The sequence below is a fragment of the Chiloscyllium punctatum genome, chromosome 24 (genome assembly GCF_047496795.1).
Source record: "Chiloscyllium punctatum isolate Juve2018m chromosome 24, sChiPun1.3, whole genome shotgun sequence".
Classification (NCBI taxonomy): domain Eukaryota; kingdom Metazoa; phylum Chordata; class Chondrichthyes; order Orectolobiformes; family Hemiscylliidae; genus Chiloscyllium; species Chiloscyllium punctatum.
Genome location: NC_092762.1, coordinates 70514771 through 70532595, shown reverse-complemented (window position 1 = coordinate 70532595; position 17825 = coordinate 70514771). Strand labels below are relative to the sequence as shown.

At 38.7% G+C, this 17825-nt stretch overlaps 1 protein-coding gene across 1 annotated transcript; it reads right to left on the bottom strand.

Annotated features, from left to right (window-relative positions):
* Positions 1-608: 608 nt before the first annotated feature.
* Positions 609-17364, bottom strand: LOC140494430 (E-selectin-like). The gene is made up of 8 exons (XM_072593614.1): positions 17307-17364; positions 15830-16195; positions 12691-12798; positions 9125-9232; positions 6119-6226; positions 4932-5117; positions 728-907; positions 609-631 (listed from the first exon to the last, which is right to left on the bottom strand). The coding sequence occupies exons 1-8, from the start codon at positions 17362-17364 to the stop codon at positions 609-611; spliced, it is 1137 nt and encodes a 378-aa protein (XP_072449715.1).
* Between the last annotated feature and the right edge of the window lie 461 nt (positions 17365-17825).

Here is a 17825-nt window from a genome sequence, read left to right as displayed (position 1 = left end):
TGCTTGTTTTGGATTGATATCTGTGACTAAATTACAGCTGTCAGGCAATGTAAACACTGAGAACTTGACAATTAAACATGAGAAGAGGAAAGAACTGACAGCCAAGTCGTTCTACAGTGGTCTTGCAAAGCTCCTTCTAATTGAGACACTGATGTCAGTGGCAGAGCTCTAGCAGTCATCAGCTACCTCAGTCAGGGAAGTTTATGTGACCTCTTAGCTGCTGAAAAAAATAAAGTAAGGGGCAGGAGTTAACTACAATTAAACTTGCACCCAGACTTCATTGATCCATTGGATTAAATGTTCTGCTTCAATAATATTTATTTGGGAAACTTTTGATTTACAACTGTTAACTTCATAATTAAATAACTTGATATTTCTCATTTATTTTCACTTTTATTAAATGTAAGATTGAGGAAAGTGGTTAATGGATATATCGTGGCTTCACACCTGCAGTTTGCCAGTAATCATAGCACGACCCAAAGGCCAACTTGTGGTTAATTCGTTCTTCAACAGTAGTTCTTGGCAGACCTTTTGTTCCAACTGTCTGTGGGGAACTATTTCAGGCTTGACTCTGGTATGCTGAAAAATTTTACACTAAGTATTATTTTTCATCTTGTTCTTTCTTGGTTAACTAAAGGATGTATGCAAATACCAGGTAACAGTTTTGTACAATTTCCAAATATCGAAGAACATAAATTTCAACAACCAATAATTAAATAATACTTACATTGTACATCATATGAATTCCAGTTTCCTGATTCCCCACAGATGGTTTTTTGATCCCCTTCCAGAGTGTAGCCATCATCACACGAAAAATAACAAGATGTGTTGTAATGCTTCGCACCATAGGGACCGGAGCAATTCACACTACTGTGTGCTGGTTTCCTTAGAAGTGGACAAGTAAGTGCTATGAAGGAACAAACTGATCAGTAAATATCCATTAATGATTCTTTCAGTATGTATTACAGCTAGTTGAAGTAAATCATGTTGGAACAAGAGAAGATAAATTACCACTAAAATGTTTTTAGCTATATGGCACCAATATTTATCTCCAAGAAAAGAAGATTCTGCTGACTAAGAGCAAACACTTTACGTAAGTGTTAATAAATAACATTTGACACCAAGTAACATAAGAGATAAATCTTGAGGAACATCTTAAAGGAGGACAGTGATGAGAAAAATGGACAATGTTCTGGAGTTTGGAGTCTAGTCAGGGGACAATATATCTGCAAATGGTGGTATTATTGAAATTGGGACTGAATAAAGGCCAGAATTGGCATGATGAAGGATTTTAGACCTGGAAGGTATTAGAGATAAGGAGGATATTATGGAGGGATTTAGAAACAAAGAGGAGGATTTTAAAATATGACTCATTTTGTTCAGTGAGGACATCGACAAACTTGGGTGAGAATTTCAATCACTGAAGGCTTTTCTTGAGAACAGGACTTGACAATTCCACTCTTTTGAATCATGTTAGTTTTTGATAGGAAAGACATCTACAGATTTAGGACTTTGTGGTGTTATATTGATAAAAGCCTATATTTTAATTTGCTCAATAGAATGAATAGATAGTAGTTTGGTGTTTTGGTCATTTTCTCATTGAAAAGGTTCCAATGTCTTGCATTCATGACTGTGTAATATAGAAGGAGAAAGTGAGGACTGCAGATGCTGGAGATCAGAGCTGAAAAATCTGTTGCTGGAAAAGCGCAGCAGGTCAAACAGCATCCAAGGAGCAGGAGAATCGACGTTTCGGGCATAAGCTCTTCTTCAGGAAATGGGCTTATGCCCGAAACGTCAATTCTCCTGCTCCTTGGATGCTGCCTGACCTGCTGCGCTTTTCCAGCAACACATTTTTCAGCTGTGTAATATAGAAACCAAACATCTGTTCAAAGAGCCTTCTTTAATAAATTGTGTTATTTCATGTTTCTAACCTCAGTACTTTGGAGTTTCTTGCTATATCAAGTGGAAAATTTAAACTGTTTCTAAGTAGAGATCACATTATTTCAGTTCTATAAAAAACAAAGCAAACAGGAACTAACACAATTTTTGCTGTTCTGTGTAATGAAACCTGAAGGACCTGTGTGATTTCAGAAGTGCAAGATTCTTGATAATTTTTGCATCATCTGAATTAAGAGGTGATAGCTCTAACAGAGAGTGGTATTTGTAAGAGTTCAGAGAGCCATTTGAATCTGATTGCTTTGCGATTGTTTGTCATCAATGAAACTTTACTAAACAGTACTTCTTTAGTTCGGGACAAAAGTTAAGTATTTTAAGCATATGAGTGACAAGCTGATTGTTTTCTGCCAAAACATATTTTGTGCAATCATTTTGGCACTTTTGTGGCACCATTGAACTAATTTCACATCATTATAAGAATGTTGCTATAACTGTAATGGTGGTTTCTGAACTGATTTCAGAGAGATGTGTACCTAAGAGTTTCCCTGCAGTACTGGCCTCTTCACCTTGATAGTGTAATACGCATTAATTCAGTGCAGTGTCTACTAGCTGAGCATTGTCTGCAATGTAAATCCGGTGTAATGTGTCAAGCCTTGGTTTGGGTAGTGTACAGGAGATAATGGCTACTTTTACAAATTTACAGAGAGACAATTCAAAGATTTTGAGAATTTGGCTGCTTGGAAAACTCTTAAATGTATGTGCAACAAGCTTACACAAAGTTCTCATCATCCCAGGAGAATTTCATGGTGTTTCATTGGTCATTTACAGTAAGAGTCAACATTTTTTGTTTGTAAAGACACAGTTACATAAATCAACAGAGTTGGAGCATTAGATGTAGGCAAGATATAGACAACTTGGCAGAAAGGCAGACATGTTACCAAAGACATTGTGCTCATCAGAATAAACACAAGAATGCCACCATTTTGAGCAAATCTAAACAACTTATAATACAAAATATAAGTGTGCAGAGAAGTCAACTCAACAATAATCAGCACTGTTTTGTTCTGCAGTATGAATTGTTATGGTTGCTTGAAATTTGTATTCTTGTGATTGTTCTGATCAGTGCAAGGCAAAAAGCTTCAACAAGATGTTGCTTTCCAGCAACGTTTTATGCCACTGAACAATTGCTTATGGAGGCAATATCCAGGACTCAAGAGAAGGCAATCATTGCATTAATGTCATTTTGCATTCCCAAAAAAACAACGTTGTTGGTATATCTTTCATTCAGGAAAGTATCTTGACACATTTTAGCAATGAAGAAAAAGATCCGCACGGAAAGAAAAGAATTTGAATGCCCATCACATCTTTAGGATATCTCAAAGTGCTTTACAGCTGACAAAGTAGCCTTGAGGTGTATTCACTGTTATTTTGTAGAGAAATATTGGAGCCAATCTGTGCAAATTGGATAAATATCCAGTTAGTGGGTTTATGATACTCGTGTTTGTAAGATAGATATTGGTCAACAAGAACTCACAGCTCGTCTTTGAGTGGTGCTGTGTTCCTTTTTCGTTCATGTAAATCGACATAATTTCAGTTCCCTAGTTTATCTGACAATGTTGTACTTCCTCTTTACTGCACTGTAGGCAGATTTTGGTTAGACCTCGCCTCCAGTTCTGTGTACTATCCTGGTCACTGTGTTATAAATAAAATGAGAGGGGCACTGAAGAGAGGACAATAATGTTTTGCAAGAGTGATACCAGGAATGGGGTTGTTAGGAGCTGGGTGGAGACAACAGTATATCAGGAGAGGTGGGAACAACCTGGGTCTCTTCTCTTGAAAAAATAAAGTTGAGAGATGACAAACCAATCATGAAAGGGTTTGATACAGTGGTTACAGAGAGAAATGTTTCCTCTTGTAGGCAAGACCATAACCGCAGATTATTAATGTCAGGTAATCATGAAGAAATCAAATCAGGAATTTAGAAGAAACTTCTTTACAGAGAATGGTGATAATGTGAAAATCAATACTACAGGGAGCAGTTGATATAAATAGCATTAATGCATTTAAGGGAAGATTAGAGAAGTTTATGAGGGAAAAGAGAACAGCGGATATTCTGGTAAAGGAAGATAGGAAGAGACCTTAGCAGAGCATAAACACTGGCATGAGTTGTATCGATTCCATGTCATATCAGGGTAGATTCTCAAGGCTTGGAGCATGACTGGAACCCTCAAAGCACTTTCTCAGGTGGGAAGTTTAGCATTGATCCAAACTGATACAAAGATTATGTAGAATGAGAGATGAAAGATATAGTTATTATATATTAAATATATTCAGGTGATGGCATTAACTGAGGATTCATTTGTGCTCAACTGAGAAAAGGACTGTATTGAAACTGTTTTGGTTGGATTGGTTGTGTTATTTATAAAGGATGTAAAAATTAGTGTCAAGCTCTCTCCATCATCTTCTGGCTAGAATAGTAGAAATGTTTCCAAGCTTTTGAAGGAGGTGAGAGAGAGTGATGTGACAGTGATTTCCATAATATTCTGGACAATGGACTTTGGGAGCAATGAAGATATTCTCACATAATGGATTTGGAATTCTGTTTGGCTTGGTTAGTAGCATTTTAGCCTTTTAGTCAAAGGAATTGTAGCATTGAGAGGTTTCTCTCTGTCATGTTCTGCCTTAATCCTTTCCCCATCTGCCTCCTTTGTCCAATTTTATCCACTATCCCTTTGCCTTGAGTACTGGGATCTATTTCTGCAGGTGGGGGATTACCTAACATTTAGAATCTGTCCTTCGTGTACTTATGTAGTGGGACAGTACCACTGATGTTGTTTCATAAAGCTCTGTATTAGATATACATTCGGGCCTAATTTAAGAAATGGTTCTCTTAACCAGTATTGAAATTGCTAACAATAATTCAGCAAAAATGGCAGGCCTTGTCACTTTGAAAGAGCCAGTAACTTTTTCAAATTAATTTACCTATAAACCTTATCATATACTACAATTTGCTTTTAATAAACTAGCAGACTGACCTTGGCAGGTTGTATTGTAAGTTGTCCAGGAGCCAGATGCTTGGCAGATTGTTGAATTGTCTCCAATTAGAATAAATCGTAGATCACAGGTAAATGTGCATACAGCCTGGAAATGATTCTCTCCATATAATCCTTTACATTTAATCATGCTGTGGTCTGGATTTGTAATGATTGGACATGATATGACTGTAAAACAAAGAGGTAAATGCAGAGTATTTTGTGTACTGAATACGAGACCAAAAAAGTTATTGTGTAGTGCATCAGAATTTGTGTTGTAAACAAAAGAGTTTCAAACTATGCAGTCACCATTAAGGTATATTGAGACATATTGGGAGACATCTGAACACACTTAAGGAAGTAAGAACATAAGAGATAGGTGTGGGAATAAGCCTCTAATGCCTTTTATGCCAATCAATAAAATCATGGCTGACCTTTAATCTTAGTTACATCTTCCCCGACCATTCCCATATCTTACAATCCCTGTGATCTCCAAGCATTTATCAATCTCTACCTTTAATATACTTTTCATGTTTTAGCTAGTCAAAGATAAATGGTACCATAGTAACAGAAATTAATTATTGATATGGAAGGAATGTTTAAGCAAGCCAATAATTGCCTGAATAAATGTTGAATGGTACATGAACAGATGCCTAAGGAAAGGTATGCACTTTCTGACACTACATCTAGACTGCCTCAAGACATTGAACATCAATCCGTTGTAATAAGTAAGCATGGGAACATAGAAAAACAACTCAAATTATTAATTCAATAGGAAGTATGAGCTGGATACAAATAGGAAATATGTTTGTATTTGTGACATACACTCACTTAAATCACTTCATTTTTAACAAATGAAGACTCCTGTGTTGTTCATGAGCTGATCTCAGTCAAAGGAACAGTTGAAAACTGCAACTAATCTCAATGTTTCTGGGATAAAGAAGGGACAGATCATTGAAGGCTCTAGGCCACGCTGGAGAGTGTCTGACAATAGGTGCTAGGCAAATGTAGGTCATGTTTCAATCGTGAAACTCTTCACAGTGCAGTAATTTACTGATACCATTAAGGTTTTACATGAAGAATGTCCAATAGGATAAAGAGACAGAAGACCACACCACATCATACTTCAGTGATGAGGAGGTTATAATCTTGAATATTTTTTTCAAAAAAAGATTTTCTCCAACACTTACCATTTTCACAATTCCTTCCATAGAAGCCATACTGACAGAAACACCTAAAACCATTAACCAATTCAACACAGGTACCTCGTCTGCTGCAGCTTGTTGCTTTGCATTTCTCTGGAAAGACATTGGCACCAGTATTAACACTGGGTCCCCATGGATGCCAAGAGGCATTTAACTTGGGCAAACATGTGTAATAATTGTAGGTAGGGCTCTGCCCAAGCATGTTCACATGAAGTAAAGTTCACAACTGATGTTTATTAAAAGGAATGAGCTATTATGAGTTTTAAATAAACTTGTATTGTAAGCACAAATTCTTAGCATCAATGGTGAAGGGATGTAGCAAAACAGCAAATATATAGCTCAGTTAATCCTAATATAGGACAAAATATATAACATAGTGGCTGTGAACTAGAACTTGTTTAGGCTCATTGAGAAAACAGAGTTCGATTCTGGACCCTGAATATGGTGGGTGGTAAAGGGTCTTTGGAAAAGACTCAAAATGGGGTCATAAAACTGAGGGTAGTTTAAAAACACTGGGCTAACAGAGTAGATTTGAAGATTTCAGAAATTCATCTTGGAAAAGGGTACACTATAGAGCAATTTTGATTAAGGTATTCCATGGAGTGAAAGTCTGGGCTGTGACCATGGGCATTGGCTCTTTGGGCTGAGTGTTACCTTTTTTTTTGGCTGAATGTGAGATGCGTTTGGTGGAGTGATTCTTACTGCAAGGCTAAGAGTGTTTTCTCACTGCATTGTCACCAAATCCCCCACATGAATTGGCACTTCAGCCTTTATGGTGAGCATCATGCCCAATTTCTGCCTCATTTTACCATAGCCATTCCCAGTGCAACTCACCACTCACTGGAGATCCCGGAATTAATTGACATTCCTGGGAATGTCGCCATATTGAAACACCTAGACAACCACTGTCAGTCTGCAGCTGCCCTGTACAGTTCCTGATGTTTGCCCCGGACATGGCTGACAGCAAGTCCTGTTGGTTCAGGTGGTGCCAATGTGGGCATCCTCTTCCCTCAGGCCACAATATCAAACAGTGCCAGGTTATTCATGACCAAGCAGGACACCAGCGATGGAAAAGACAACCGCCCTGACCAGACAGCGGCGTTACTGGCCTGGGATGGCTGCTGATATTAATGACTACTGCTGCAGAGAGGTGTGCTTTGGTCAAAATGAGGAAGCGACTATCCTAACATAGGATCCTCATCCCCAAGACATCTCTAGAGGTCTTTGAAATGGACTTTATGGCCTTTGACCCCAGTAATAATGGGACTCAGTATGCTTTGCACCAAGAATGTCTTTACCAAGTCCATGCAGGCTTTTTTCACTCATAACCAAGAGAACCTCAACTGTAACCAGATGATAGCATGTGATTGGTTTTTCTACTTAGATTCACAATGACCAGGGATGCAACTTGGAGATCACACTCCTCCAGATGGTGCAAAGTCTAGTTCAATATCATTGCCAAGAGCTGCACCATCCTGTCAGCAACAGAGTCATGGCCTATGTGAACTCTGCATTACTGTTTGTGCCCCTTGCCTCCTTAGAGTAAACAAACTTGGCCTGAGTACCTTTAGGAGCTGATTTATGGTTATAATAGTACTCTACTCTTCATCTGTGTACTGTTTTCCACACCAGCTCTTCTTTGGATGAGCCCCAGGTTTTCCTTGAACCATCTCCTTATGCTACCTACACCTTCTGATGGAACTGGCCAGGTCATTGAGCAGCTAGCCATATCGCATGAGGCTAAGCCAAACGTTTGAAGTAGCGTCTGAGACAGAAGTGCGGAGATGAGAAGCATTGAATGATTGCAAGACGGACAGGACTGCCTTTCCAAACAGTATAAAGGTATTCCTCAAAAATCAGAATGTCAGGGATTGGAATATGATACATGATGTGTGGAACCTTGAACCCTCCAGAGTCATCAAACAGCTGAATATGGGGGTTTGGGGAGGTGGGGCGGGGGGGGGGGGGGGGGGGGAAGGTGCAATGTCTATGTTATTACATCAATAACTGTGGAGTAGCCTCAGACAATGTTCACAAAAAGAGGAATTTGCTTGAGGCCCTGGGTCTGATAGATGATATGGAGGCAAACAGTTCACTCTGTGGTGTTGCAGAGCCTGAAGAGTCAGTGTATGATGTCTCAAGTGAATCTGGATAACCGTGAGGAATCCTGGAGTGACCTGTGTCTTGTGAATCCAGTGCAGAGAGGCCTCCTCCTGCCCTGGAAAGCAGAGCAGCCTAACCTGCCGAGAAGCAGAAACTGAAGCAACAAATGCAGCTGATCGTCCGACTCCTGGGGCACTGACTGACCTAGACCCCAATGTGGGTTATCCACCACAGAGTCTGGATGCCTTGGAAAGTACCAGTACAATTGAGAAGCTGTCAAGCAAATACTGGATATCATTCCATCCCTCAAATCAGTGATGCAGGAAGGGAATGCTGACACTAATATTGACGCACAAATACTAGACATCATGACGCAATTGAACCTGCTAAATGTGCAATTTCTGAACACATGGTCATGGTGCACTGTGTAGTTGCCAGGATGGCAAGTGGCAAATGGAGGCATGTGTAATGGGAATCTCCATCAGCAGGTGGCGATAGTGAGAGAAGGCTCTGAGCAGGGCAGCTGGGGGAGTCAGACAAAGAGGTGTCTTTTGGGGAAGGAGGCCTCATGGGGAAAGACAGAAAAAAGATTTTCTCAAATTGCTGTAAATCACAGGCTTGATTCTATGTGTATACTCTATCTTCCCTTGTTTAATCTTAACTTCCCTAAATGTTTGCAATGACCAGATGCCGGTGGAACAAAGAATCTTTGCCTCTTGATCTTTGGACCATCTGTGTATACATTTCATTTTACATTGTTAAGAATGTCCACTTGGACAAAAAAACACACATACAGCAACACATACAGAGTGCAACTCCAGCAAGTGTCAATAACTTGAAACGATTACATTCTGAAATACCTTTTAAAAGCTTTTCTTTGATTCTTACCATTTTCACAACTGTTTCCATAGAAGCCTTGGTCACAGATGCATCTAAAACCATGAGACAATTCAACACATGTACCTCTTCTGTTGCAGTTTGTGGCTTTGCATTTCTCTGTAGAGACAGTGGTACAAGCATGAACATGGGGGTCCATATCTGCTAGATGGCATTTAACATGTTGCAAGTGTAATGTATGTGTGTAGGGCATCTTGTCAACATTGTCACTTTGAACAGAGTTCTGAATGAAACTATTTAAAGAGGCAAATTATCCCAGGACTTATAACGCATGAGGAGGTAGCACAGGGGTTAGCACAGCTGCCTTACAGTGCTAAGGACCCAGGTTCAATTCCATCCTCAGGCAACATTTTCCCTGTGTCTTGTATGGGTTTCCTCCAGTCTCAGGTTAGGTGGATTGGCCATGCTAAGCTGCCTGTTAAGTCCAGGAATGTGCAGATATGCAGGGATGGGGTAGGGGATGGAATGCTCTTTGGAGGGGCAGTGTGGGCTTGATGGGCCAAATGGCTTGCTTCCACACTGTAGGGATTCTATAGAGCAAGTGTTTAAATAAATCTTTATTATGACAATAAATATTTATAAACAACTGAAAGGCTGTAGCAAACACAAACATAGCATTAAGATGTATGGCTCAGATGATTCTACAAAAGACAGTACGCACTTTAAGGCTGAGCTTTGTAGAATATCCATGGCCAGAAAAAACAAGCAATGGACCATGGAGTTGGCCCAGACTCGATGGGACAAATGGCCTCTTTCCGTACTGCAGGGATTCTATGTAAACTAGGGAGCCCACACTGCTCCAGCCCAGTTCTATCTTCCATTTAATGGGATGCAGGAGAGTCCAAATGTGTGGCCCAACGGGTGTGACCCTGTGGCCTAATTATCAGTGAAAGGGATTCTGCCAACTCTCGTTCTCTATTCCTCTCTTGTTTGTCCAACAAACCCACCTCTCCACTTTTATTGCAAGAATATGTCAAGATAAACTCATATACAGGCCAGTCAGTTTAAACTGAGTGATAGGGAAGCTTCTAGAAATGATAATTCAGGACAAAATACAGATTATAATACAGCAAACATTGTATTAACCAGCACCTATGGGACCAGGAGTGTGCCGTTTGATCAAATATTCTGGATAATCAAGAAGTACATATAACTGCAGTGAACTCTAACCAAAGAAAGCTTCAAGATATCATGGCCGCTCAAGAAGTCTATGTAAAAACATCAACACTCCTCCTAAACTCAATGTAAAAACATACAGTAAGTAACAGAAATGTAATGATGGTGGTATACATATCACTGTTATACTTTATATATAACATAAATAGTCAGACATTGCAGTATTTGAGGCATATAATTTTTACCGGTTTATCAAGAGTGCTGGTTAAATAAAGTTGTGGTTAAAATAAAGTTTGCTGTAAAACCAAGAACGAAGAAGTGATGTGGAAGGTGCTCATGCTGTTCATATTCACACTATTAGCAGTTCCTACCTTTTATTGTTGGGATGTAGTCCTCTCTGTTATAATGCATAATTAAATCAATCTTTATTATGCTTATCTTTTCTGCTTTATTGTGCTGATCACAGGTAAGTGCAAAATGGCAATTGTCCTCCAAAACTTCACAGCCAGAGGCTCAAAACAAAATGTCATTGAAAATTCTAGTTGGAAAGATTTTTTTATTTGAGTTCTCTTTCAACTCACAGGTTCAACCCACAATCCCGAAGCCACCTCAGCTGGAATGGTGATCAACTCCCAGCTGTTGGCAGCAATCTGATGTGCACTGACTGCATAGATAAAATGGCACTCAAATGCTCTAAGCTTCTGAAGCAACACACTTATTTGCAGATATGTTTTGGCCCATTTTAAAAATCTTTAATAGGATGTGGGCACTGTTGGCAAGGCCAGCATGTGTTGCCTATCCCTAAATGCACTTCAGCTGGCTTCCTAGGCCATTCCAGAAGGCAGGTAAGAGTCAACCACATTTCTGCAGGTCTGGAGTCACATGTGGAACAGATTGGGTAAGGATGGCGGATTACCTTCCCTAAAGGACATTAGTGAACCAGATGATACAATTATGTATCTTTCAAGCAGGAGATCTTGTGGTGGAATGACAACACTCCTGTACTTAAACCAGAAACTCCAGGTTCAAGTCCCAGTCCAGGACCTAATGCCCAAGGAAGATGTGATCATAATGCAGTCAAACAGGTTGAGTATTAACTTATAACTCGTTCCAGCATACGCCAATGGCAGATAGTCACAGCGTAAGAAATTGGAGTCTCTATCGTCGATCCAGCCTCAATTGGAGCAGGGTGATATCACTGGATTTGGCAACTGTTGGAATTTAAAATGATACAATCAGAGTGTGGAACTGAAAGCAAGGTTCCTAAATGGTAACTATGAAACTCTTGTTGATTGTTGTAAAAGCCCACCTGCCGGGGTGCGATTTCAACCAATGTCCCCAGAGGAATATATTAGGCCTCTCCATTACAAAGCCAGTGATACCACCACTACACTGTGACTACATCACAAGATCTCCTGTTTGAAAGATAAACCAAAGTTGAATATATGACGATGACAGAAGTTAAGAATTACAGGTTATAAATTATGTTGGAGAGTGGGACAGGCTGAGTTGCTCTTGTAGAGAGCTAGCACAGATATAAAGAGCCAAGTAGGTTTCTTCTATGTTTTACACCACTGTATGATTCTATGAAATAAATTCTACATGTGAATATTGTGCATTACAGGTCATTTACTGTATTTTCTATGTTTAATGACAAGTCTTAGTTCACCAAAATCTATTCATTAACTTTCAGCAACAGGATAAAGGCAATACTGTAATCCTCTCTCTATGCCAAAGAATTCCATCGTTCAATTCTTTATCCCATCACCTTTCAAGGACAGTTTAGGGAAAGGCAATAATGCTGACCAAGCCAGCTGTGCCCTCATTCCGTGAATGAATAAAAAAAACCTAATTTTAATTTTTTAAGACCTGTGTAAGGTAAAGACCATTAATTGGGAAGGTGTGCAGTCAATTCAAATGCCACATGTAAATTAATTCCAATTCTGAGCATTGAAATACCAGTTGGATATATAGTACCATGCAGCAATTACCAGATATTCCATTTTGAACTACCTAATTCATTTTTATATAAATAAAATACTGTGGATGCTGGAAATCTGAAATAAAAGCAGAACTTGCTTGAATTCAGAAGAGTGGTATTGAAATGTTAACTCTGTTTCTCTGTTTGCAGATGCTGAGTTTCTCCAGCTTTTTCTGTTTTGTTTCTAATTCACTGATAAGTGGGGATGAAATATAATAGAATTCTATGCTACAGCAGCTTTCAGCAATTATGATATAAATTAAAAGTATTACCACAATCAAGTACCAAGTTATTGATATATCCATTAGAGTGATAGGATAAATTGTCAATATCAATATTTAGTCATGGTGAATGAACAAGGTACTGGGTAACCACTCACTCCAATATCAGTGTCAGGAGTAGCAGTATTCTGAGATTTTGTTTTGGGTACATACTTACTGCTGTTTTCTCCAGTTCTTACCATTTTCACAATTGTTTCCATAGAACTTGTGGTCACAATGGCATCTAAAACCACCAGGCAATTCTTCACATGTACCTCTTCTGTTGCAAGTTGTTGCTTTGCAATGCACTGTAAAGGTATTAGCACCTGCATTATGCACTCTAACATGATATATTCAGTCATGAATCATTTTCAGCTTAATTATTGACATTATAAAATCTGATTAGCTGTTGAGAGTGCATTGATTAAGTAATAAGGTATAGCTACATAAGTACCAATAAATAAAGATAAGAACTTAAGCAAAAAGATAGGTTAATCCTGCAAATTAAACAGGCTATCCTCAAGCTCTTTTCTCCTGGAATGTGTGGCATGATATTTTTCTTGTCCACAGTTCAAAGTATTGAAGGATGTAGCCAATATTTGTGTTTGAAACCCAGTAACACCTGGGCTGGGAACACGGTTTTAGCTTTTTAAATGATGATTTCAGAGAATATTTGTCTCAGTGGGTTCTCGAGTTCATATTTAACAAAATGTAAGGGAGGATTTCCAAGGATGTCTGATGCTAGGGACATAAAACTAGAGGTTTGAGCTGAGGGAATCAGACAGGTGAACACCAACAAAGAACTATTAGGTTGAAAGATATACTAATAGATCACATGGCACAGTGGAAAATGTGAAAGAAGGGTGCAGGTAAGCATCAAGGCAAGGCACCTAACTGAGGGCTGTTGGTAGTCAATGGAAAAATAGTGTCTGGAGTTATGTTCACTGGGAATAGAGCACAGCAGGAGTCAGGGGAGTACATTTTTTTTCTTATTTGTTCATGGGATGTGCGCATCACTGACTAGGCTAGCATTTGGTGCCAGTCACTAATTTGTTTCCTTATTCATGGGATATCACATTCATTGGTTATCTCTTGTTGGTCTTGAGAAGGTGGTGGTGATCTGCCTTCTTGAACTGTCGTGTTCTATTTGTTGTAGGTAGATTCACAATGTTGTTAGTGAGGAAGTTCCAGATATTTGATCCAATTGCATTGAGCAAACAACAATATTTTTCCAAGTTAGGAGTGTGTGTGGCTCAGACAAATCCTGCAGAGGGTAATGTTTCCATGTATAAATTGCACTTGTCATCCTAGATGGCTATGGGAATTTCTGCAGTGCATATTGTAAATGGTATACATTGTTGCATTGAGTGTCAGTAATAGAGGGAGTGAGTGTCTGTGGATATGGAGCCTTATCATTAACAGAAAATAATTATTTATTATACACACTTAACTTTAACAATGGCAGTCATAAGAAAGGATTTCTAATCAGCTACTGTTCAATGTAAACTATAACCATTTAAAACTCCAAATACAGATACATTCATTCACAAACAAAACAGACAAGAGACAGAGGGTTTAGCACAAATATTATGTGTGGAAAATATAGATAGAAAAAAACATTCTGAATATCAAAAGTCCAAATCCCAAGTGTGGGTTAAATTGTCTCTGCAGCTACTTTTAATTTTTGCAATATTAAGGTGAAATTACCATGGTCCCAGACATAAGGGGTGACTTTTTCACTCAGAGGGTGGTGTGTGTATGGAATGAGCTGCCAGAGGAAGTGGTGGAGGCTGGTACAATGATAACATTTAAAGGGCATCTGGATGGATATAAAAATAGGAAAGGTTTAGAGGGATATAGGCCAAGTGCTGGCAAATGGGATTGGATTCATTTAGGATATCTGGTCAATGTGGATGAGTTGGACTGAAGGGTCTTTTTCCATGCCATACATCCCTATGACTCTATGACTGTTCTGTCATTAGAGCGAAACAACTGGTGGTGAGTGTAACCTGAGGGTGACCAACAAGTGAGGGAGGGAGGCTGAGAAAGCAGGATCTTCAGGAGGTAACCTCAGCCAGTGCAGAAATTGAACCTGTACTGCTGATGTCACAAACCAGCCATCCAGCCAACTGAGCTAACCAACCCTAGTAGCATAGCATTGTCTGTAAAGTGATGGTCATTCTTCAATTTGATTGTTGAGCTGACAGACCTGGGACTTTCCTTTTATTAGAATTCCTCACTGTAAGTTTAATTGATTTCCTGTCTTTTCACTCAAACCAAGAGAAGGAAGAGAGAGAGAGATTTTCAGGTTTTCAGCTCTGGAGATCTCTGGCTGCTCTGCACCTACAGATCTAAAACACGCTGCAGCTAGATCAATCTGAGGGCTGTCATCAGGCAGTGCTTCCATACCTCAATGGTTTCCAGTGCTACTCTGACTACAAAGTAACCATCTCAATGCTTTGAAAAAAATAACATTGTATTGTCTTGCATTGTTAAAAATGTGTGCCACCTGATATTTTTCCAAATTGCAAAACATTCCTGGTCTCTCTTCTAATAAGGGGAGGTATAGATAGATTTAATGGTAGTTGTCTTTTCTCTGTGATGAGAGATTTTAAGACTAAGGGGTACATTTTTAAGGTGAGTGCAAAGAGATTTAAAAAAGACTTGAGGGACAATTTTTTTACACATGTGTGGAATGAACTTCCTGAGGAAGTGGTGGATGTGGGTACAATTACAATGTTTAAAAGATATTTGGATAAGTACACAAATAGGAAAGGGTTTGGAGAGATATGGGGTAGGAGCAGCAGGTGGGACTAGTTTAGTTTGGGATTATGTTCGGTTTGGACTAGTTGAACTGAAGGGTCTGTTTCTGTATTGTATGACCCTATGACTCTATGGAACAATCTCACTTCCATTCCAGTTTACAGTTCAATGAAGTACACAGTCTCTTACAGATTTTTTTTCTCAGTCCTTGCTCCATACTCTATCTCATTTCCTTGCAACCTCCATAATATCACTAACTTAGACTCATAAAGGAAAAAGACCTTAAGCCCATGTAGTCTGCATCAGTCAATAACACCCATCTAACTATTCTAATCCCATTTCTAGCCGTGGCCCAATAGCCTTCTATGCCTTGGCATCACAACTGTTCATCTAAATACTTCTTAAATGTTATGAGGATTTCAGCCACTGCCATCCTTACAGGCACTGAAGTTCAGATACCCATCACCCTAGAGGTGAAAAAGGTTTTCCTCACATCCTTTTTAATCTTCCTGCCCCTTACCATCAATATCTGCCCCCAACAATTTCTGTGTTGAGAAATGAGGGACGAGTACTTACATTCTTGGCACATAAAAGAGTGTTCCTCAGAGCAATTTTCATCATTCCATTCGCTGCTACTGAGCATCAAAACACAGTTCTCTGCTCCGAAGATGAAGGAGTAGTAGTTGTTAGGTTCTCCCTCTGCCCAGTTGGTGTATGAGACCATTTTACCTGTGCCACTGTAGCACCAGACCGAGTTACATTTTGACACACCAATCCAGACTTCTTTGCCACTTGCAACTGATGACAGATAATGCTGCAGATTCTCATTGTAGATTTCAGCTAGTCCATCATATGTCCAAGTGCAATATTCCCTGGAACTTTCAAATGATCTTGCACCCCATTGTAACCTATAGACTACACTTTCAGACATGTATGGATAACCTGAAAACATGAAAAAGAACTTCTTTTAAATACCATGGATAAAACATATTTGTAACTATGATGCCCAATGAATAGACTTTAATTCTTTGAGACATTGTAACCACAGAGACTGATCAAGCTGTTTTTTTTACTTGACCGATACATTTAGATTCATAAATTTGATTATAATAAACAAATTAGCATATACATCAGTGCAATCGTTTAGTGACAAAACTAAGATCATGGCATGCATATCTTACCAGACGTAAAAAGGATTGAGATAATATTGATCCACATGCTGACAGAATTGAACCCAATGAAAACAACAGAAGAATTGCTTCATTTACATAAACAGCTTGAATTTAAGAAGGAATGACCCAACAATCCTTGACTGTGAAAATAAGTCAGTTACTGAATGAATCACCAATTTTAAATCAAATAAACTAGTGCTAAAACTTACTTAATTGGATTATAGATATGGTGTAATTAAACTGAAGTTAAAAAACAAACCTGAAAATATTTTGACATTGTTCCTCCCTTTCCTGGTAGATCTTGGTACAGTCCATGTTCAATGTGGTTTCTCTAATTTCTTGAGGAAACATATTCTGAAAAATAGATTGAAGAACTGGAGAAAGTTTAAGGAAGATTTATAAGGATGATGCTAACATATGAAACATATGAATTAGGGACAGGAATAGGCCATTCAGCCCCTTCACCTTGATCCTATTCAATTGGATCACGGTTGACCTGATTGTGGCTTCCACTCTGTATTCCAATCTACTTCCAATAATCACTGGCTCCATTGTTAGATAAGAATATATTTACTTCTGCCGTAACAGTATTCAATGATTCTACCTCCACTGCTAGATAATGAAGTTATATATTCATGACCCTCCTGAGAGAAAAAAAATCTTCTTCTTCTATATATTAAACGGAGACCCTTATTTATAAATTGCATCCTTTAGTTCTTTTCTCTCCCATAAAAGGTAACATCCCTTCAGCATTCACCCTGTCAAGTTCCCTTAGGATATAATATGTTTCAATAAGGAACATGGATAAGCGATTCAGTCTGCCAAAGTAGCAACTAGCTCATGGCCGATCATTTGCTCTAATTTATTTTTTTTCACACTACCTCTGTATTCCTTTGATATCTTTGTCTCCAGAGATCCAACAATTTCTGTGTTGAGCATGTTGAATGTCTAAATTTTCACAGGTCTGTGATATTATGTTCACTATTTCCCAAAGATTTCTTTATAGCAAGGCTACAAATTATTAGCCTTTTCATTGTACAATATTAAATCCAAAATAGCCTGGTCTCTGATAGGCTTTTCAACATATTGCTCCAGAAACTCATCTCCTACATGCTCCAGGAATTCATCCTCCACTGTATTACTGCTGATTTGGTTAATGAGCAGTTGTATAAATTGAAGTCACACATTACTGCTGTATGACCAACATGAAACGCATCTTTAATTTGTTCCTTTATACTGTGTCCAATATTACAACAGTTTGGTGGTCATTAACAATGTTGTTTCTTAACTCTACCAAAACTAATTCAACATCTTGTTCCTTCAATCAAAGCTCCTCTCTTACTAATATACTGATTTTGTTCCTTATTCAGACTGCTAGCTCACCTCCTTTTCCTTTTTGC